At 36.2% G+C, this 22843-nt stretch overlaps 1 protein-coding gene across 1 annotated transcript in view; it reads left to right on the forward strand.

Moving 5' to 3' along the window:
- Positions 1-5042: 5042 nt before the first annotated feature.
- The window catches only part of LOC143256579 (acyl-CoA synthetase short-chain family member 3, mitochondrial), a 50510-nt gene continuing 32709 nt past the window's right edge, over positions 5043-22843 (forward strand). The window contains 1 exon segment of the mRNA XM_076513959.1: positions 5043-5433. Within this exon segment, the coding sequence (XP_076370074.1) occupies positions 5099-5433 (335 nt within the window). The 5' untranslated portion in view covers positions 5043-5098.

Consider the following 22843-nt stretch of genomic DNA (forward strand, 5'->3'; position numbering starts at 1 on the left):
TGTATACAAACAAATATTTGAAGTAATTATTAGTGATAACCGTTACTATAATTTTGTATTGCTTTCAGGTTTAAAAATGTTTTAAGAATTGCTTTTAAGTTTGTATATTAGCATATATTTGTGTTTAAAAAGGAAATTGTATGTATCAATCTTGCTGGCAAATTACATAACTTTTATACATTTTGACATTTTATTAATTATTACATTCAAGTTTCCAGTTATTTCAAATAGTAATGCATAACGTACATAACATAATAAATCGGAGACTCGTCCGAAATAAATTATATTACGTAACGTTACTCAAGACCACAGATAGAATATTTAATTGACATAGCAGGAGATAAAATAAAGGGGGCTAGCGGAGATGCAGGTTTGTTTTACACGTAGGGGCTAATGATTTAGGGTTAGGTAGGCCAGAAAATCTAATTAATAAATACAAGAGGTTGATAAAGGCATTTAAAGAAAAAAATCCATAATTTAATTTTGTCTGAAACACTGCCTAGAATTAATTGAAAGGATGAAGTTACAAGTGGATTTAGTAATCCTTAGTAGGCCGAATGGTTGGTTTAGGTTAATAGTATGGATGAACAAATTGGCTTGTTAGACATGTGGAATTACTTCGGTGGAAGAATGGAGCATTTTGTAATAGACGGTTTACATTTAGATAGGTGGGAGCGGGATTGTTTGTAGAGGTTATTAACTTAGCTGTAAGGGAACTTTTAAACTGAGTCTAGAGAGTGGTGAAGGCCAGGATAAACTAAATACAAAAAGAATAAGAGGCAGAGAAAAGGTTACATTGGACTAAGTATAGAGGTAGATATGAAGGTAGGCTTAATTTTTACTATTACGACGCTAAAAGTATAAGAAGTAAAATAAATTGCTTTAGAGTAGTGGTAGCAAACAGGGTTTTGATATAATGGTAACAAACAAAATATGGTCAGTCTTAGACGATTTTGCTGACAGAAATTTCAATGAAATACAGGATTACAGGCTATTTAATAGTAGTAGAGTAATACAGAAAGAGGGGAGTGACTTTGTAAAATGTGAGTTACATTATTGAAGTTGAGGATATCAATGATGTTGTCAAGGAAATTTAGTTTATTTTGATTTCTATTTGTAGTTAAGCACAAAATTACACAAAGGGCTATCTGTGCTTTACCCACCATAGGTATCGAAATCCGGTTTCTAGAGTTGTAAACCAGCTGACATACTGCTATGCTACTGATATAGAAGGAAAAGGCTTTTAGTAGGAATTCGTTACAGACCACTAGATGATACTGATAAAGTTAGAGAGAAACTTTACAATGAAATTAAGATTTCAACTGTTAATGAAGTCATAATTATGGGTGATTTTAATTTCAGACATAGATTAGGAAAAGGTGAGGGAAAAACAATTTTGGAACTTTTCAAGCTGGCTTTTCTCCTAATTTGCCAAAGAATATACTAGAAACAATGGTATTTCAGATTTATTATTAACTTTAAGCATAGAAATAACACAGGATAGAAATTGGGGAACATGTGAGTGCAAGTAATCATTGCTCTGTTAGGTTCAGCATTTTGCTGCATATGGAGATAAGGATTAATGATATTTTGGTTACAAATTTGAAAAAAAAAAACACTTTTTGAAAAGATGCGACAAAAATAATCTGTTGTAAATTGGGAAGCTAATGTAGAAAATGTTTAAATTTTAAATTTCGCGTAAAGCTATAAGAGGGGTATCTGCGCTAGCTGTCTCTAATTTAGCAGTGAAAGACTAGAGGGAAGGTTGATAGTTATCACCGCTCACAGCCAACTTTTTGTGCTGCTCTTTTACCAACGAATGATGGAATTGACGGTCACATCATAATGTCTTTACGGCTGAAAAGACGAGCATGTTCAGTGACAGATTTGACCTTGCAACTCTCAGATTTCGAGTCAAGCGCCCTAACCACCTGGCCATGTTGGACTTATCAGTTATTGGAGAGTCTTATAAAATATACTTTACAAAGCCATTTTACAAAGTTTAGAATTTTCTTGGATTGTCAACATCGTTTCATTAAGGGGAAACTTCGCCTTTCAGATTTTTTGACATTCTTTAAAAGGTTGGCGTTTATGTAAATGAAAGTAAGGGTGTAAATTTCGTGCATCAGGATTTTCAAACATGCTCGACCTTTCAATCGTGGGTACGTTACAATGTGATTTTCAGACCCACTATTCATTGGTAAAGAAGTAACCCAATTAGGGTCGGCTAAAACAGATAGTCCTCATTTTGCTTTGGGCGAAATTCTAACCACACGTATTGTTATCTTTTGTGGCCTTATGGAGAAGTCCTTTATCATATTGGATAAAGGTTAATGATATACTAGACACGGAAATCGTGAAAGCTATTTTGAATTTGTTTTATTTCCTCTGCGTATAGAAACAGAATGTTTGGTAGGACGGGATTCGAACTCGAGCTTCCTAAGCACTTGGCTATGTTAGGCCGTAAAGATACGATAATTTTACATATAAGTTATTGTCAATAGAAGTAATGTTAAATTAATAATTAATTATAGTTATAATAAACCGATAATATTAATAATTAAATCAAGGATGATCGTACTGTTGAAAGATGAACAGGTTTTTGTTAATTACCTGTATTTATACTTGTAGTAATTTCAAAGAAAATTCTTTACGTTTTCAACGAAAGAACAGAATGAACTCTTCAAATTCCCAAAGTTGTAAAAATATAGAAAATGTGCTATAATAATGAATAACTTTAAACCATTTCGTATATATACGTAAAGGACATTTGAAACTTATTTAAAGTGTTAATGTGTTTAAAGTGATTCTATAACGTTATCGAACAACTTCTGAAAAATTGTTATTCATATTGGGATATGAACTGGTTTAATCATAAAAACTTGGAAATGTTATTTCAAAACAGCAAAAACAAACAAAGAACATTTTGATAATACAGAATATATTAATAAATGTGTATTATAACTTTGAAACCGATTTTTCTGTAAGAAAAAGCTTTCAACAACCAACAGTTCCCTATTTCGTGACGCTTCATAGATCAGTATTCGATTCACAACAGAATTAAACTTAATAATAGTACCCAACACTTAGTACAGTAGTACATGCAACCAAACCTCTGCAAGACATTTTAATTCAACAGTTGGAGAATGTACGTTGATATTAAATAAAGCCTACGTCTTGGAGAGACGCTGGCTTATAGACTTTCATAAGTCTTCAAAAAACAAGTGTCCAATCCCGAATTAACTTCTTAATATGCTAATAAAGAAATTAACCTTTGATCAACAAAAGTGTTCAATTAAACAGCGTTTCATAACATTGATTCTCAAATATATTCCTTATACTTCTAGAAGAATAAACCAAATACCAGCATGTTGTGAGGTTAATCGTGTATTACCTATCATTCGTACGTCTCTATATATAGCTTTACAATAATGTTTGTTCTTTTACCTCACTATACATTTTAAACTGCAATGAGTTAAACATGATCTATATATATATAGTTATGAATTTCTAGCATACAGCCAAATGAAATATCGAAACTTTTTCAACTGAAGTAATTACAATTCAGAAATTAAAAAGAGTTAATTTTTGTTACGTATTTTGTACCAATTTTCACAAAATTAACAATGTTTCTTAAACAAATTCATGGAAAGTATCAAAGTTTGGTTTTGTTGGTGTTTAAACACAAAACTACACTATTAACTAGTTGTGCTATGCCCACAGCAGAAATAGAACTTCAGTTTTAAATTTACAAGCCCTCGAGCTTGCAGCAAGGCCACCAGATGGCTGTATTTCAGTTATTGTTTTCAAAATCAAAAATGAAAATTATAAGATAAAATATATTCACAGCAAAAGAATATGCTATATTAGAACACAATAAATCTGTTCAGAAGACGAAGGTAATGTTCACTAATAAACCATAAAACTACTGTTGTTATCAATTTCGTTATCTTGTCTCGCATGTGTTTCACCTTAGATCTCTTACATTATGTGATAAAAATATTTAAAAACAAAATAAAATCAAGTTTTACATGATCTGGTACCAAGGATGTTCAACTCGCAAGATATGGATCGCGAGATCGAATGTCGTTACGGAACGTGCTCGTTCTTTAACTCGTAAATGTGTTATAAAATGTTGGTTTATCCCATTTTTAGTTGATGCTAACTAATTACCGTTTCTCTAGAGTATTTCTTCTAAATTAGGCTTAACTAGCACAGATAATTCTCAAGCTGCTTTCGCGAAATTAAAAAAACATATCCAGAAAATCATTATTCATTTGTTTTCACGTTTGGGATAAGTTTCTTCTAATAAAAACAACAGTTAGAGGGCCAGGTGTTCAGGGCGCTCCTAGTTAGCTCCTGGGCTACTCTTTTACCAACGAATAGTGGGATTGACCGTCACGTTATAGCGCCCCCACGGCTGAAAGGGTGAGCATGTTTGGTGCGACGAGGAGTGCAAACCATCAAATGAAGCTATCAAGAGACACAATTATTAAAAAAATTATTAAAAATAAGAATTTCCAAATAGTTTTATTTCTAATCTTTATCGGAGTTTGCCGAATTTTTTTCTGAATAAACTTTTATTAAGAAACTAAATTCAACCAAAGATTTCATAATGTAACGTGATTCGTTTTACATTTTGTCACCTCCTCGCACGTGTCGAGCAATTTTTTTACATAACTTTTTGAGTAAATCAAGAAATAATTTCTTGTTCGATGTTATGCGATTGTACAGTTCGCTTCATCTTCAGCCTTTAGGTGGCTATGTTATATATATGATATTATGCCTCAAAGAAATAAAGTATTCTTGATGTTCACGCCTTTCTTAAAATAACATACTCTTTTCATTCATTTGGGTGGTAAAATTTTATTATGTTCAGATAAGGGCAGAAATGTATGTAACATAGAATTTGCGTTGTCTGTCTGTTCTAATTTCTATTTACAATGTGATTGGTCGTTTAAGTGAGAACAAGGCACGTGAGTGATTGTTCAGCTGACGGTGAGTTGAAATAGCATCAGAGACATTATTTTTTAGTTTTGTCTGCAGCCAGTGTTTGTGTTCTGGAGCTTTGAGAAGTGACCACTAAGGAACAAAAGCAATGATCTCAAATCTTGTACTTTCGGTGTGCCGATGGCCGGGACTATCGTTCAGAGTTTCCTGTTTTTGGTCAAGATCCGACCAAAGCAAGATTTTTAGATGTTTTTCCGCTGATGTGACGACTTCGCGGTTAGAAAGGCCAAGCTTTGATATACGAAAGACAGAGGACAAGCATCTTTCAAAAGTTAAACCTTTTTACACCCAGAAATATCAACAACAGTTCGAAAGCGCCAGAGATTATCCCGAAAGCTTTTGGGCAAAGGCTGCTCAGGAAATTAGCTGGTACAAACAATGGGATAGAGTTTTAGACAACAAAAATCCGCCTTTTTCGAAGTGGTATGTTAACTTGAATCCTCACTGAAACCTGAAAACTCTAAAATAGTTAAATTAGTATAACAGTAATGGTAAGAAATGTTTCTTTTTTCAAAGCAAATTTAACTATGTTTAAAGTTTTACATAAATGTTAAAAATGGTGGATTATGAATCCAAAGGCTTGTGGATATTGTACCTTTCCCGAAATGAAAAAATTGCACTCCATAGTTGGGCAATTTGTGTGTTATAAAGAGATTTTCATTATGAAAAGAGTAGCTCAAAAGTAGGGCAGGTGCTATTGAATAGCTCCTTTGCCTTTAGTCTTTCATTTCAAAATTATAGCTAACTATTGCGGAAAATTTTTATTTAGCTTTTCGCGAATGTTCGAAATAGAATATTTCACATGTTTCGGATATCATTAATTGAAAGACTTTTATGTTTTAATTCCAGTTTTTTGTGGTTTAAAATAATTGTAATTTACTAAGTTTCTACGGCAAGAAAACTAACAGTTCACCTGTGGGAAGTGTTTACCGACATACTTTACTAGTAGAAAAAAAATTTATTTGGTTTGTTTGAAACTAAGCACAAAACTACACAATGGATTAGCTGTGCCCTACCCACCACGGGTATCGAAAGTCGGTTTATAGCGTTGTATGTTAGCAGACATGCTACTGTGTCACGAGAAGAGCTCTAATAAGGATTATTTTGCATTTTTAGCTTAGTATATGAACTTAGGGCTACCCCATACCTCGTAAGCTGGTAAAATCTTATGAGACAGTACTAAAAGTTCCATTCGAAAACAATAAATAATAGCAAGGGTATCCAACTGACGAACCAATACATCCCATAATAACCTTGTTTGTTTGTTCCCAAGCATAAAGCTACTCACTGGGTTATCTACTGTATTCACCAAGGGTATCGAAATTGGATTTTTAGCGCTATAAGCCTTCAGGCTTACGCTGAGTCACTGGGAGAGCGTCCTATTCTCTCAACATTGCCCCCCCCCCGCTAGTACAGCGGTATGTCTCCGGATTTACAACGCTAAAATCAGGGGTTCGATTCCCCTCGGTGGGCTGAGCATATAGCCCGATGTGGCTTTGCTATAAGAAAAACACACACACTCTCAACATTATTTTGTTTCATAATATGTTGCATCCTATATAGACCCGTATGTTAAATTAACCATATTAGTTTCATGAATTGATTTCAGTTGTGATCAACGTAAGTAATTTGTTTTGATTGGAAATTATTGGTTGAGAAGATTGAGAATAATCTTCGAATTATGGATTTGTTTTTATACCATTCAACACCAGAAGGTCCACTTACTACATCATTTTCAGTGATGTTTTGCCTGTTACAATATTAAGTGTTAAGAACTGATCAAAACATTTAGTATAGTTAATAATTTTATAGGTAAAATACACAAGAAACCCAAAAACTAATTAATATGATAAGCTACACAACTGATGGCATTATTGAGGGTCTTATCACTAACGAATGAAACTGTTTTAGAATTAGATAATTAATTTATAAACGGGTTAATTCGTCGAACGTTCTAAACGCTTTTACGTTTTTTGGGAGGCCCGGCATGCGCAGATGGTTACTGCGTTTGACTCGTCACACCAAACATTTTAGCCGTGGGGGCGTTATAATGTTACGGTCAATCCCACTATTCGTTAGTAAAAAGTAGCCCAAGAGTTGGCGGGGGGTAGTGATTACTATCTGCCTTCCCTCTAGTCTTACACTGCAAAATTATGGACTGCTAGCGCAGATGACCCTCGTGTAGCTTTGCGCGAAATTCAAAAAACAAACAAACGTTTTTTGGGGGTTATACCCTCTCAAGCTTGCCGCTGAGTCATTGGCTGGGTTGTGAGGGGATGAGCTTAACACGACCTGTGTGTAGAAAATGCTTCGGAGTTCACATAGTCACTGTGAATTTTATATTCTGAATATTTCGTCAATGCGATGCACAAAAACAATTTGCATAAATCAGAATTTGATAACATTCTAACAGCTAATAACTTTTGGAGGTAAATCTAGTATGTTTATTTAATTTTCAGAAATAGTCACAAATATTAGGACTTCATTAATCGATAGGACCGAGTTATCAACGCTTAATTTTGGCAAAGTATCAACACAGATCATGTTTTCGTTGGAAACTTCACCATCAGATAAATCGATGAAAACCTTGTTCATTATTTAATGTTTAGGCTCAATTTGAATTGTTCGCGTGCAAAACACTAGCAAATGAACCAACGAATTCAATGTTGTGTTTATTTAACAACCGTTGTTTTATGAAATCTCATGATTTAGAAGTTCCCCCCGTGGGTCATAGGTAACTTTCTTAGCTTACAATGTTTGTTTTTCGTTGATTATTTACTCACGGTCAAAAGACAGCAGATAGCTCATTAATAATGTAGCTCCACACTAAAAACTAACAGTATAATGTAGATTAAATTGGTTAAACCATGTGTAACTCGTTTGTGATGGTTTGTTTGTTTTGAATTTTCGCGCAAAGCTTGTTTGTTTGTTTTGGAATTTCGCACAAAGCTACTCGAGGGCTATCTGTGCTAGCCGTCCCTAATTTAGCAGTGTAAGACTAGAGGGAAGGCAGCTAGTCATCACCACCCACCGTTAACTCTTGAGCTACTCTTTTACCAACGAATAGTGGGATTTTCACATTATAACGCCCCCACGGCTGGGAGGGCGAGTATGTTTGGCGCGATGCGGGCGCGAACCCGCGACCCTCGGATTACGAGTCGCACGCCTTACGCGCTAGGCCATGCCAGGCCCCCGCGCAAAGCTACAAGAGGGTTATTTGCGCTAGCCGTCCCTAATTTAGCAGTGTAAGACTAGAGGGAAGGCAGCTAGTCATCACCACCCACCGTCAACTCTTGAGCTACTCTTTTTACCAACAAATAGTGCGATTGACGGATGAAAGGGCAAGCATGTTTGGTGGAACGGGGATTTGAACCCGCGACCCTCAAATTACGAGTCGAGTGCCTTAATTACCTGGCCATGCCGGACCCGTTTGTGCTGAACTTTTTCAGCTTGCAATAAGAGAATTGGCTCTTGATCTGATGATCTGGTCTCAGTGATTTAATAATATACACAAAGTCCAAAAGAAAAGAATTGAAATCAGATAAAATAGACCTTACTTATAACATGCTCTCAAGTTGCTTATCTAAAAGGTTGCAGGCGTACGACGCTAATATGCAGGTTTCGATACCAGAGGTGGTCAGAACAATAGCAACCCATTGTGAGTGCTTAACAGCAACCAAACCAAAACCAAGTTATAAGATTGTGTTAACTTTATTGAATTTTTAAGATTAACGTGATATAATACTGAAGAAGGAAGAGTACGTATCAATCTACAGTTAATGAAACTCTTTGTTGTTCGTGTGCGGGTGGTATATCCAGATAAAATTGAATTAGTTCTAAAGCTACATGGAATAGGTCTGTTTGATAACAGGAGATCTGATCAAAATAATTAGTGTGAAGAACAAATAAATCTCTTACTTACCGAGTCGATTTTAAATTAAGTAAAGATTTTGGTTTGATTTGTTTTGAATTTCGTGCAAAACTACACGAGGGCTATCTGCACTAACCGTCCCTAATTTACCAGTGTAACACTAGAGGGAAAGCAGGTAGTCATCACCACCCACCGCCAACGAATAGTGAAATTGAACGTCACATTATAACACCCCATGGCTGAAAGGGCGAGCATGTTTGGTGGGATGGGGATTCAGACTCGCGATCCTCAGAGTATAAGTCGAGTGCCTTAACCACCTGGCCATGCAGGGGTCTTATGTAAAGATACTGGACACGAAGTGTAAAATAGTATTTGTTATCACAAATAAAAATACAATGTATGCACTTGAAGTTTTACTTAAATTGATCGATGTTATTAGTTATATTCCAAGAGTTTCTTAGTATTTGGACTGAGCTTGGCCTACTGCTCGCATGTTGCACTGTGGACCTATAGGTCTTAAATTACGTCCCGTTGCTCAGAATTGCGCCTCACACATGGAAGCCGTGGATGCTTTATGAAAGCGAAGATTGAGAAAGTCCGAGAGTTAAAGGGGGGTACTGACAACTAAAGCGACTTCACCCTAGGTCGGTAGTTCTAATTTTTGTTGTTTTCAAACAACAACATTTGTTCTTTTGTTTGGATCTCGATGGACCACAATGGGATTTCTACACTATAATGATGCTTTCTATCTCTAATTACGCCACCTGAAGGGAGGCTGCGAACTACAGATTAAGAATTTTTGTTCATGCTTAGAATAAAATAGCGCTGATAGCTCTTGCGTAACTTTGAGCGAATATCTAAAAGAAAAAATGAACGAGAATTTTCTTACTTTGAAAATAAATTAATTATTCGAATATTTGAGACGTAATTCCAGGAGTCGCTGACGATGTCAGAACACGAACCGAGACTTATATTTTATGTATAGCGACAAGGCTACAAGCATGGTCACACCAACAGTATGTTTGTTATGTGCGCCTTTGTATCACGAATACTTATGGTTAACAGTAAATTTATGTTCATGTGAACAATTGCTGCGTTAGTGTAAAACAGAATATACGTAAAAAGTCACATTATTAAAAAATACCTTACTAAACCGTAACTATTAATAAGGTCCGGCATGGCCAGGTGGTTAAATCATTCGCGGGTTCGAATCCCAATCACACCAAAAGTGCTCGCCCTTTCAGCCGTGGGGGCGTTATAAGGTGACTGTCAATCCCAATATTCGTTGGTAAAAGAGTATCCCAAGCGTTGGCAGTAGGTGGTGATTACTAGCTGCCTTTCCTCTAGTCTTACACTGTTAAATTAAAGACGGCTAGCACAGATAGCCCTCGAGTAGCTTTGCGCGAAATTCAAAACAAAACCAAAAGGCTGTCAGTAATTTTTTAAGAAAACAGTTGTGGTAAACAAATTAAGGCAGCTTTTTACCATTATTTATTTGTTTTTGTGTGTTTTTTTTAATTTCGCACAAAGCTACTCGAGGGCTATCTGTGCTAGCCGTCCCTAATTTAGCAGTGTAAGACTAGAGGGAAGGCAGCTAGTCATCACCACCCACCGCCAACTCTTGGGCTACTCTTTTACCAACGAATAGTGGGATTGACCGTAACATTATAACGCCCCCACGGCTGGGAGGGCGAGCATGTTTGGCGCGATGCGGGCGCGAACCCGCGACCCTCGGACTACGAGTCGCACGCCTTACGCGCTAGGCCATGCCAGGCCCCACCATTATTGAAATTGTAAACTACATTCTAAAGCACATCGGTGGTAATACATCTTTATACTTTGAACGCTTGTTTGACACTGAAATATATTAAATAATAAAAGTAAACAAAAACATTCAAAATCAATTAACTGTTACGTAGGTGTCCTTACCAGTTATTGACGCGTAAAGTTTTGGCAAATATCCTTATTAGGATTAGATATACTACATTAACATCTATTAATATGCAGACAATTTGACAATGTTAAAATACATTTGTTTGTACAGCATGATTTCCTTTATGATCCATCACTATAGAGTTTACAGAATGAAGAGGACATCCTCATTATATAATTCGTTTAAATTCTGTGATAATTGACGAGGTAAGTATACAATAATAAATTGCGTGTGTATTAAACATTTTCTTAGCCTAAAAGCACGATTTCATACTTGTTTTTACGAGTTATATAAGCTTTTCCAGGAGCGAAGCTAGGTGTAAATTTGACTTAGGCACAGGTGAAGGGTTTGTTTGTTTGTTTCTGAATTTCGTGCAAAGCTACACCAGGGCCATCTGCGCTAGCCGTCTCTAATTTAGCAGCGTAAGACTAGAGGGAAATGCAGCTAGTCATCACCAACAACCACCAACTATTGGGCTACTCTTTTACCAACGAATATTGGGATTGACCGTAAAATTATAACGACAACACGGCTGAAAGGGCGAGCATGTTTGGTGTGACGGGAATTGAGAGAGAAAGTTATAACATTTAAGCCTCAAATTAAACATTCTGTTGACGCCTATAAACGATTAAACATACAGAAAATAAAAAGTACTGCGAAACTTTAATATTTTGATCACTGGAATTTTTTTCCTCTCGAAATTTTACGACTCTCCCGCCCGGCATGGCCAGATGGTTAAGGCACTGGACTCGTAATGTGAGGGTCACGGATTCGAATTCCCGTCACACCAAACATGCTCGCCCTTTCAGCCATGGGGGCGTTATAATGATAAAATTAATCCCACTATTCATTGGTAAAAGAGTAGCTCAAAGGTTGGCAGTGGGTATGATGACTAGCTGCCTTCCCTTTAGTCTTACACTGCAAAATTAGGGACGGCTAGCGCAGTTAGTCCTCGTGTAGCTTTGTGCGAAATTCAAAAACAAATAAACTTATAGCTCAAATAATTATAACAGAACGGTCTATGTATTAAAAAATTTCCTCTAGTAAAAAATAAACTGGTATAATCAGATTTGTCGTATAAAAGGACGTGTATGTTGTATAATCCGCGTCGTGAATTTTCAATCTTACACAAGGGTATGTGTACCTATGACCAGTTATGTCCCATTTCTCGATATTACACGAAAACATAACAAATGCGGGAGATTCCAGTGTAATCTATCGAAATCACTTTTTATATACAAAGTTACTCTCAAGTTGAATAAAGCGTATCGTGTTGTTCACAGTGGTCACACCTTCATCGAATCTAATAATAAAAATGTAATTTAGACATTTTGTGTGTGTGTGTGTGGGTGTCACCATATATACATCAAGCGTTTTCTGCAGACATGCATCGAGTTCGCTACTTGTTGATCAGTACTTATCGACAAATAGCGCGTGTAATTTTATTTTTTCAGAGTGTAACTCACCATAATATCTTACTTTCAAGTACATGATTTGTTTAATTTAATGTATCGTTTAACCAGTGTAGTAACTGAATTAAAAATAATAATATTCATTCATCTACCACTCGATTCCGTCAAGGAACATAGGGCCGCAATCACTTGCGGTTTCATGAACAGGTATTTAAGTGAGTAGGTTGTTAGCCCACTGCACCGAGCCGTCCCTAATTTAGTAGTGTAAGACTAGAGGGAAGGCAGCTAGTCATCACCACCCACCGCCAACTCTTGGGCTACTCTTTTACCAACGAAAAGTGGGATTGATCGTCACTATATAAGGCCCCCACGGCTGGGAGGGCGAGCATGTTTGGCACGAACCTGCGACCCTCAGATTACGAAGCGCACGCCTTAACGCGCTAGGCCATGCCAGGCCCAAAAATAATTATATATTATAATAAATTAGTATAACAGTAATTGCCCCACTGGGAGGCAGAGCCCAGATAACCCTTTGTGTAACTTTGTGCTTAATAACGAACAATGATAATAACATTATAATTCCTAAGGTACCATTGATAAGAAGCCAACTAATAAGAAAATTATACATAAAACTAACTTAGGCCTACCAGTGAAAATTAATAGGTTTGTGAATGTTTGTTTTCGGATTTTTGCGCAAGACCACTCAAGGGATATTGCACTAGCCGCACCTAACATTTAGCTGATAGACAAGTACGAAGTCAATAGCACACACCGTTAACTGTTATGTTTCTCTTGTCTGACCGAATAGTAGGATTAATCGTCACCCTTATAACGCACTCAAGGTGCGCAACACGATTATTTTTTTATTTTTGTGGTTGTCCTGCATGCTAACCACAAGGACAAAACCTACTCTTGAAAATGTTGAAATGAACTCTGATAAAGATACCAATAAACTTATGCAGTAAATTTTGCTTGGTTTTTAAGATTCAATCCCACCGCTAAATAAACGTACACTGGTAAAACAGGAAGTGGACTCTCAGTATATATATGTGTGTGTGTGTGTATTTTTGTATGCATATGCATTGATTAATAAATACAAAATCCTATTGTACAGATCCCCCAGTGGCACAGTGGTATGTCTCTGGATTTAAACGCTAGAATTCGGGCTTCGATACCAGTTTTGGGCTAAACAGTAGCTTTGTGCTTCATTACAAACAAATAAACCTATTGTATAAACAGTTGAGGACATTATCTTACAACGGTTTTGGAGCCTCATCACGTCGTTAGAGTTCATGTCGACATGTCTGGTCATGTTCTATGTAACGACCATAGATCGTAGCATTAGTCGTAAGACTTTTATGTGTGTCTAAACTTCACTACAGAGTTGAATAGGAAGTTTAGATGAAAGCTTTATTTTTTTGAAAGCCGCACCCGATCGGTCTCGTTTTCTTACACAACAGGTATTCCTTTGTGGTGTGATAATGAGCAGATTTCACTTTAACTTTTATATGAACTCTCCTGGTCTCTAACTTGTCTATTTCAAACTACTTAGTGATTATCATGAATCCCTTCGAAAAGGTTTTACTACATGTTGTGTACACCTTTTTAAATTTATTTTTCACCTGTTGACTAGTGGAAAGTGTCAGGAGACTTGTTACGATTGTCAAAGTACAAATGCTTTTCGTTGGTTATCATCACGAAGTGCCTTTTCTCCCCGACTAATATTATTCATACAGATTTCTACAGCTGATCTTCTTTTCCTCGATATGTTGTGGAAGTATTCTGTGTGCATGTGACTTTTCCGTATGGAGATTCTTCTTGGCTATGTTAACTATTGTTGCTTTAGGTACATGGGTGACTTCTGTCACTTCCCTCTGTGTTCATAGATTATCATCTATCATATTTTGCTTGCCACGGCTAGAGTATAACTTGTTGCAGGTCTCTTTCTGGGTGGTTCAGTTACCCCAAGTTGATCCATATTAATTTGTTTTATAGTACCATTAAGTACAAAAAATACTGCTGTCTTAAAATTCTAATTCCCTGATCTGAGCAATTTTTATTATCTGAATGTGTGAATATTACATATCCTTACTGAAAGCGATCAGTTTTCAGTGACATCATACTACGTACGTGATGCCAAACAAGGTTAAAATATAGTCCTGATACATGCCTTCCTATGAAACTTTATATTGGCTGTGGTTGTTACGTAACTTGCCGACTTGTGTATTCAAAATCCTTTTAATATAGTGTACTAAAACCTCTGAAAACACTTTAGCCTGTATCATATGTTATAAGCATTTCTTATGAAAAAAAATGTCCTAAAAAGTGAGAATCAAGTGCAGAGAGCCAAAAATATGATGATGGATTGTAGAATCGCCTTTAGTTAACAAACAATGATGATTTGTTGCAGAATCATCTTAATAAACTATGATGATGAATTACACAACCACTTTTACGAATTAGGGACAGACTTTCTTAATTGTCCATTTTTCAACTGAAAAATGTTGAGAAAAAATCTTGTATGGTTTATACAGTTCTGAAAAATACAACTACTGACAAACCTGGCGTAAAACATCTGGCACTCGGGCTACATTCTGTGATATTTTTCCACCTTGATAAAGATGACAACTATTTTACACGTGTTCTTCTATACCAGATTGTATTGTATTTAGAACAAAAAGGCATAAAAATAAACTGTAAGAATGTTTTCCTTCTGCTGCCTTTATTCAGTGATAGAATTTTAGCTGTCGACTTTGTTTTACCATCCAAGTAAGAAATCCATCATCAAAATGCATACCACCTCTGTATATTAGCAAAGACAGGCGAAGAAATTAATGTGATCTCCTTTATATTTCTACAGGAAATCCAGGTATAGCAGACTAATAACAGTAGTTATGTTGTACTGGACTTCTTCCACAGATCATAAATATAAGGTTTTATTATAATACGTCATTATACTAAGGAAAGAAAAGCATGTATAAGAAGTCTAATTCTGTAAACTTCTTTATATGTATCTCAAACTATCTGATTTTATAAACTGCTCCTAATTATTGATCATAGATTTAGCTTTGCAATTTATCAGCCATTTCAACCTGAAACTATTACCACTCACACCATCTTAGTGTTAGTGAAACAGTTGAGATACACACCTGTTAGGTAATCCCACTTTCAAGAACTTTTCGTGCAGGAAAATTAGTTAGTTTGTGACTAATACATTTCAAATCCACCGTACCATAATTGTCTGCACTTGCTGGAAACTAAATAAGTGGAAAATGCATTACACCATCTATATATTCCTCTCCGAAGTAAAGGATAACACGTGAAGGAGCTCATGTAATTTCATGCTAAGTGATTTTTATTGAAGAATGTATCAGGTTATCCCTCAAGTGACGTCCGATTTTAGATTCAGAAAATGATAAAGGATTTCAAACCCTTTTAATGTTATTTAATCAACTATGTATGTTCAATTATTATTAATTACTTCCTGTCAACGATTCACAAGTTTCTGAATGCTACTTATATAAAATTATTGGGGTTTGGAGGAAAAGAGTGTAGTGAGGGTATTTTTAACATTTTATTGTGTTCCAAGCTCTTTTCCATCAAGATAATTCTGCAAACTTCGAAATAGATGATAATCAGATGGACCAAGGTCTGGAGAATAAGGAGGATGTGGAAGTTTTTCCCAGTCTAGCTCTTCAATCTTTGCAGATGCGATCCTTGCTGTATGGAGCCGTGCATTATCCAGGTGTAACACAACACCTTTATGGTTGATCAAAGTAAGCCTCTTTTCTTTCAGTGCAACATTCAAGCACTCTAACTGTTGACAATAGAAGTCTGATGTAACCGTTACATTGAATGGCAGCAATTCAACGTGCATCACATCAACAATATTCCATCAAACATTTAACAAGACGTTCATAGGGTGGAGGTCCATTTCGGGCTATGCTTTAGCCAGTTTACCTGCAATGAGCCAGGGTCTGCAGCAGTTAAACTTTTTATAATATATCCATTTTTCATTTCCATTCACTATCCTGTTCAAATAAAGTGATTTACGTTCACAATAGTGCAGAGAAGTGCAAATGTCCACTTTTGCTCTAAGGTTGACTTCTGTCAAATCATGAGGGACCCATTTTCCAAGTTTCGACACCTTTTCAAGCTGTTGCAGACGACGGTGAACTGTTGAATGGGTTGAATTAAGCTTTTGTGCTAGTTCTGCAACTGTTATAGCACAATCTTCATCAAGTACAGCAAGCAGCAAGTTATCATTAAACTCAACAGGACAACCTGAACGTGGCGCATCACTTAAGCTGTAGTCACATGATCTGAACTTCTGAAATTACCTTCGACATTTTCTTTCATTAAGAGACCCCAGATCATAAACACCTTGAATATTTCATGTAGTTTCTGCTGCACTATTGCCTTTTTTAAACTCATAAAACATTATATACCTAATGTGTTCCTCAGACATATCCATCTTCATAAGGGTTTCTTTGATTAATGATCTGAAAAAGTGGAGTTGGGTTAGTTTCTCTTATTTGTCTGAACATTTTTATACACGCCCTACTACGTATTATAGTCATTAAAGCCTTCTACAAAGATAGAAATGATGATGCACTTTCTGTATTAAATTTTCGGACATTACTTAAGGGATGACCTGAAAATTTACCCTTACCTTATAAGTTTTTGATAACAACAGATGGCTTGAATGTTGTGTATAACTATATAGCAAAATTACAATTTTAGTACCTACACTAGATATGTTTGTAAAGAGATCATGTATTGAAAAACTAATTTTATTATAAGTTTCAAATGGACATACCCAAAATATCCCTTGATATTCTTTGTTTGGGATATGATTAAATCAAATTATCTACTACCTGGATTGGTTTAAGGCTCTATTATATTTTTAACGGACTATGATAACAAACTATATTATTGTATTTATTAAAGAACTGTGGTAACACATTACACTATTATATATTGCATGGCCAGTTGGTTCGGACGCTCAAATTGCAATCTGAGGATCGGGCGTTCAAATCCCCGTCCCACCAAATATGCTCACCTTTTCAGCCGTGAGGACGTTATAATGTTATGGTCAATCGCCCAATTGGGTGATAACAGTGTAGCCTAAGAGGTGGTGATAACTAGCTGCCTTCCGTTTAGTATAACACTGCTAAATTAGGGACGGCTATCGTAGATAACCCTCGTATAGCTTTGAGTGAAATTCGTAAAAATCAAACATTATTACATTTTCTTTAACGAACTATGATAACACATTACACTATTATATTATTTAACTTATTTTGTCATATGGTCCACATAACTGTTTAGTTCGTTAAGCATTTGCTTGTTACCATGCTTTAATTTGCTGTATTTTTTCCTCTCTCTATCAAAGGGATTTAGTGATGGAAAAGGCTAAGTCATTCTGTGTATTGAAAGCAGGGGCGTAGATCCTGGGGGATGGGGGATACATCCCCACTTCATTTTAGGTGGGGGGTATGGTGTATACAATAATCCCCCCTACAGTTTTGTCTGTTGAATTGTTTTATTGCATCACAGGCCTACAAATTGTGTGTTTGTTCTTGTGATTCTCGTGTTCTTACCAATCGAATTACATAATTAGGCCTGGATGTAGGCTTTTTCAGTAGCCAAAATGTACATCTTTAATATAGGCGTGCTTCTAAGCTTTTCGATCTAAGCGATAGTTCGTAAGTATCAGTCAGTAGGCCTAAGTATACATGCAAGTATTGTGGCAACAAGATTACTCTGGGACTGCATGTTTACAGCTTTCAGGTTAACGTAATCAGAGATTACCAATTTGCAAATTGAACAGTCCACATAAGTGGCTGCAAAAATCATCTTCCCCCCATCGGGTGTAAAAAATCTACGCCCCTGATTGAAAGTGATAGATTTTATTAATCTAACGTCCATGAATAATTGGAACCACTACTGTAGATCATCTAGGAGAACAGTTGTACTTGACTTTAGAAGATGTAGATATAATTTTCTCTGGTTATAGCCTTTGTATGTATCCTTCAGGCATGCACTTGTACGATTGATTGATGTCTGTGTGTGAGCAAACGATCGATTCTTTTTATTTAGTTTTGTTTGGAGTGTTTGATTACTTGTTAATTCACTACCTAGTTTTCCCTTTGTTTACGTTTACCGACTTTCATTTAGTATTAAATACGATATAAGGTTTTAATGTTCACGTTGAAGTCCTCTGACGAACTCTATTTGTTATTTGTACTTGATATGTTATTCTTAATTGAGTTATTTTTGTTAATTGTTTTTTCGTAAGTTTTCCGCCAGCTACGTAAACTATTCTACTATTCCTAGCTACAATAATAACATGCAACAGGATCTAAACAGTGGCGCCCTCAGTGTGGTCTTGAATGAGATCTAGAAAGGTTTTTTTTTTGTTTTTGTTTTTGAATTTCGCACAAAGCTACTTGAGGGTTATCTGTGCTAGCCGTCCCTAATTTAGCAGTGTAAGACTAGAGGGAAGGCAGCTAGCCATCATCACCCACCGCCGACTCTTGGGCTACTCTTATACCAACGTAGTGGATTGACCGTAACGTTATAACGCCCCCACGGCTGAAAGAGCGAGCATATTTGGTGTGATGGGGATTCGAACCTGCGACCATCAGATATCCCCCGTGTAGCATTGAGTAAAATTAAAAAAACAACAACCATAAAAGCACATTTCATAGCCACAAACATCATTTTCTAATTTATCAAATCTAATAAGAAATGGGGTAACACATGTGATGTGGAACGAATATTTTCGGGAAGATCACGCTTACAGACCTTTCTAGATGGCCCGGCATGGCCAAGAGCGTTAAGGCGTGCGACTCGTAATCCGAAGGTCGCGGGTTCGCATCCCCGTCGCGAACAGGAGAACTGAAATGTCGCGCTAAACACGAGAAATGGATGAAATGGTTGATTTTTTTTTATTTAAATGTTTTATTAACCATCTTACTCGTGATGAACTTTTGAGTTGGTCAGTTTTTCTCGAACGAGATTATCAAATATTTTATATTTTCAGAATTATTATTGCAAAGGAAAATTTTCATTTTTATTTATCTTCTCCTTTAGATTAAAATTTCAAAGAGGCTTAAATTAGTTTATTTCAACGAATTTATCATTTTCGTGATTGTTATTTTTCAAACAAGTGTAGTTAGTCACAAGAGACTGGACAAGCATGAAATGAATGTCACATTTCCATATACATATCGATACTTCATAGGCAAACAAAAATCTTCAGTTCAAACTATTATATTGTCGCAAGAAAATAGCTGTACCCTATTAAGACAAGTGTATATTTATCATATTGTAGTAAGAAAATAGCTGTACCCTATTAAGACAAGTATATATTTAGTGAACAACCAATATGATATTTGAAGAGTGTTTCATACTGTATAAATCCTTAAATCTGTTTTATTATAACAAAGCCACGTCGGAACATATGCTGACTCCATCGAGGGGAATCAAACCCCGGAATTTGGTGTTGTAACTCCACAGACTTACTGCTGTACAAGCGGGGGACATAGTTCCTTATAATCAGTTTTGACAGAAGTATTCAGCCATTAGATTCAACACGCAATTTTAAGAGTTAACTGGAGGCTCTTTCAATTATTTCTCTTCCTCCCCACTGTTTCAGCGGTATGTCTGTGGACTCGCACCCCTAGCAACCGGGTTTCAATACTTGTGGTTGGCAGAACACATATTGCTCATTGTGTAGCTCTGTTATAAATTCCAAACAATAAAAGTATCAATTATTTCTATCTCAGGATGAACTATTATGTTTCAGAAGCTGATAAACAAGCAAACAAACCACATCCTCTTCAAGCGTACGTAGAATCACCAACCACAGTCCGTTATTGTGTCTGTCTGTTTGTTTGTTTGTTTGTTTGTTTGTTTTGTTTTTCGCACAAAGCTACTCGAGGGCTATCTGTGTTAGCCGTCCCTAATTTAGCAGCGTAAGACTAGAGGGAAGGCAGCTAGTCATTACCACCCACCGCCAACTCTTGGGCTACTCTTTTACCAACGAATAGTGGGATTGACCGTGACATTATAACGCCACTACGGCTGAAAGGGCGAGCATGTTTGGCGCGATCGGGATGCGAACCCGCGACCCTCGGATTACGAGTCGAACGCCTTAACCCACCTGGCCATGCCAGGCCTACCTCAGTTGTAAACAGAACGAATAGTTACATTAACAACATCTTTATTTACAACGCCCCTCAACGGCACAGCGGTATTTTTACGGACTTACAACGCTAGGAATCAGGTTTCGATATTCGTGGTGGACAGAGCGCAGATAGCTCACTGTGTAGTTTTGGGCTTAATTACAAACCACAGCCACCTTTACTTACAAATAACATAATTCAAATATCTTATTTTTTTAAAGCAACGTCTCATTGGGCTATCTGCTTTCTTCACCCGCATTTTACCGTTATAAGTCTATTACGCTGGAGGAGCGACTTAGTTGGACCAAAGTGACAAACTATAAGCGTAGTCATTTTTTTTGTATTTGATATTATAATCGCACAACAGCTTACAACACAAAGCTTGATGCATCATTTTTATTAAGATTCGAGACGCGTTACAGGCTAGCATTAAACCATTTGTTTAAAGAGGACATAAGAACGGTTGCCCCGACATGGCCAAGCGTGTTAAGGCGTGCGACTCGTAATCCGAGGGTAATTTGAATTCCAAAGCAAACAAACAAACAAAATCTTTGAGCGAAATTCAAAAAAATAACAAAACAAATAATACAACTAAAGTTTATTTTGTATTAATTTGATTTTTTTATTAAAACCTATTGTTTTCATGTCGAATTAGAATAGAACTTATAGAAAAGAATAAAATGTTATCTTGCAAAAACTAAATGTCATTCTCTGACATATGCGAGTGATTATTTTCAACTATGAATATTTAATGTTTAAAGAAGGTGAGAAGGCTTGACGTAGTAAACAATAGTCTAAGTTTAGGAAAGTGTTATTCGGTGAGATTTGTGACATCCATACTTCGAGATCCAATTAGAGATCATAATCCAGCCCACATACCCAATAAAAACGTGAAGAATGAAATCAGGCCGTTTGAAAACAAAGTTCATATAAAGGTAATAAAAGTAAAACAAAAATGAAAAGAGTAAATGTACGCGGGCTCGGCATGGCCAGATAGTTAAGGCACTTGACTCGTAATTCTAGGGTCGTGGGTTCGAATCCCCGTTCCACCGACCATGCTCGCTAAAACAAATGCTCGGGAGCAATCAGGAAACTTCAACTTTACATATAAGCGATACCTTCGCCACTTGCGTAACTTTTTCTCCTTCGACATACAAAGAATGTAACCTTCAGATATCATCTACTCTGCCACTGATGGACATTGCTGTTCATGATTTGTCCTACAAAATGTGCGAAGTTTCAGCAGTTCCCTCATGACGTAAGTTAAACACTATCTGTCAGAGAACAAGAGGGGTAACTACAACATTTAAAATACCATGTCATGCAAGATATAGAAACTGTGTAGATAAGTGAACAATTATATCAAGTTCTGAAAAGTTTCGAAACATTCATTGTTGGCGTATCGTATGTCGTAATAATTTTGATCAGAAAAGTGGACTAATTTCTCATAGAAGTGTTAAAAATATGGAGTTATATGCGCTACCTATGCCACAGATAATCGAACTCTGGATTTGAACATTGTAAGTCCGTAGACTTACTGCTGACCCACTGAAAGACTCATGAAAATTATAAATAAGAAAGAATTGTAAAGAAATTATCGATAATTGAAAATGAATTAAATGTTAGAAAAAATAATTTAAATATTTTCTTGTGAATATGTTTGTTTTTTGTAATTGTTCACCGCTTGTACAACGGTAAGTCTACGGATTTACAACTCTAAAATCATGCGTTCAATTCCCCTTGGTGGACTCAGCAGATAGCCCGATGTGGCTTTGCTGTAAGAAGACAAACAACTATTTGTAATTAAGTATAAAGCCACACAATGGACTATCTGTTCTCTACACACGACGGATATCAACACCCGGATTCTAGCATTGTAAGTCCACAGGCATACTGTTGCGCCATTGGAAGGCTTATGAATATGTTACCTTAAGGAAATATCACATTTTCTACATGTTTAAATTGTGACCGCTTCTCGTTGACAAATCTTTCAGTAAATTACTCTCCCTTATAAAAGAAAAAAAATCGTTAAAAGAAGGATTGAGTGTTTATTTGTTTTTTTTTAATTTTCGCGCAAATAAATATAAAGGTTATTTGTGCGCAGTGGTGCTTAATTTTGAACTAACAGATCAGAGATAATGCAATTATTCAATTGCACCTATTAAAGATCTTTGGCTGCTTTTGTCTGACTGAACAGTGAGATTTGACCATCACTCTCATTGTGTACCTACGTTACCAACATATAGAGCAGGTTTTTCCTTTTTTAAGAGGAACAGGATGCGAACCATGAACCCTCTAACTCATAGTCTGAAAAATCGAACTATCAGTTTACTCTCAGCCTTTGAAAGCCGATAAATTGTCTAGTTTTGCTATATCCCACCACAGCACTTCTCATTTTGTCACTGTATAATATAAAACTTGATAG

Source organism: Tachypleus tridentatus, chromosome 7, assembly GCF_004210375.1.
Source record: "Tachypleus tridentatus isolate NWPU-2018 chromosome 7, ASM421037v1, whole genome shotgun sequence".
In the NCBI taxonomy this organism is placed as follows: domain Eukaryota; kingdom Metazoa; phylum Arthropoda; class Merostomata; order Xiphosura; family Limulidae; genus Tachypleus; species Tachypleus tridentatus.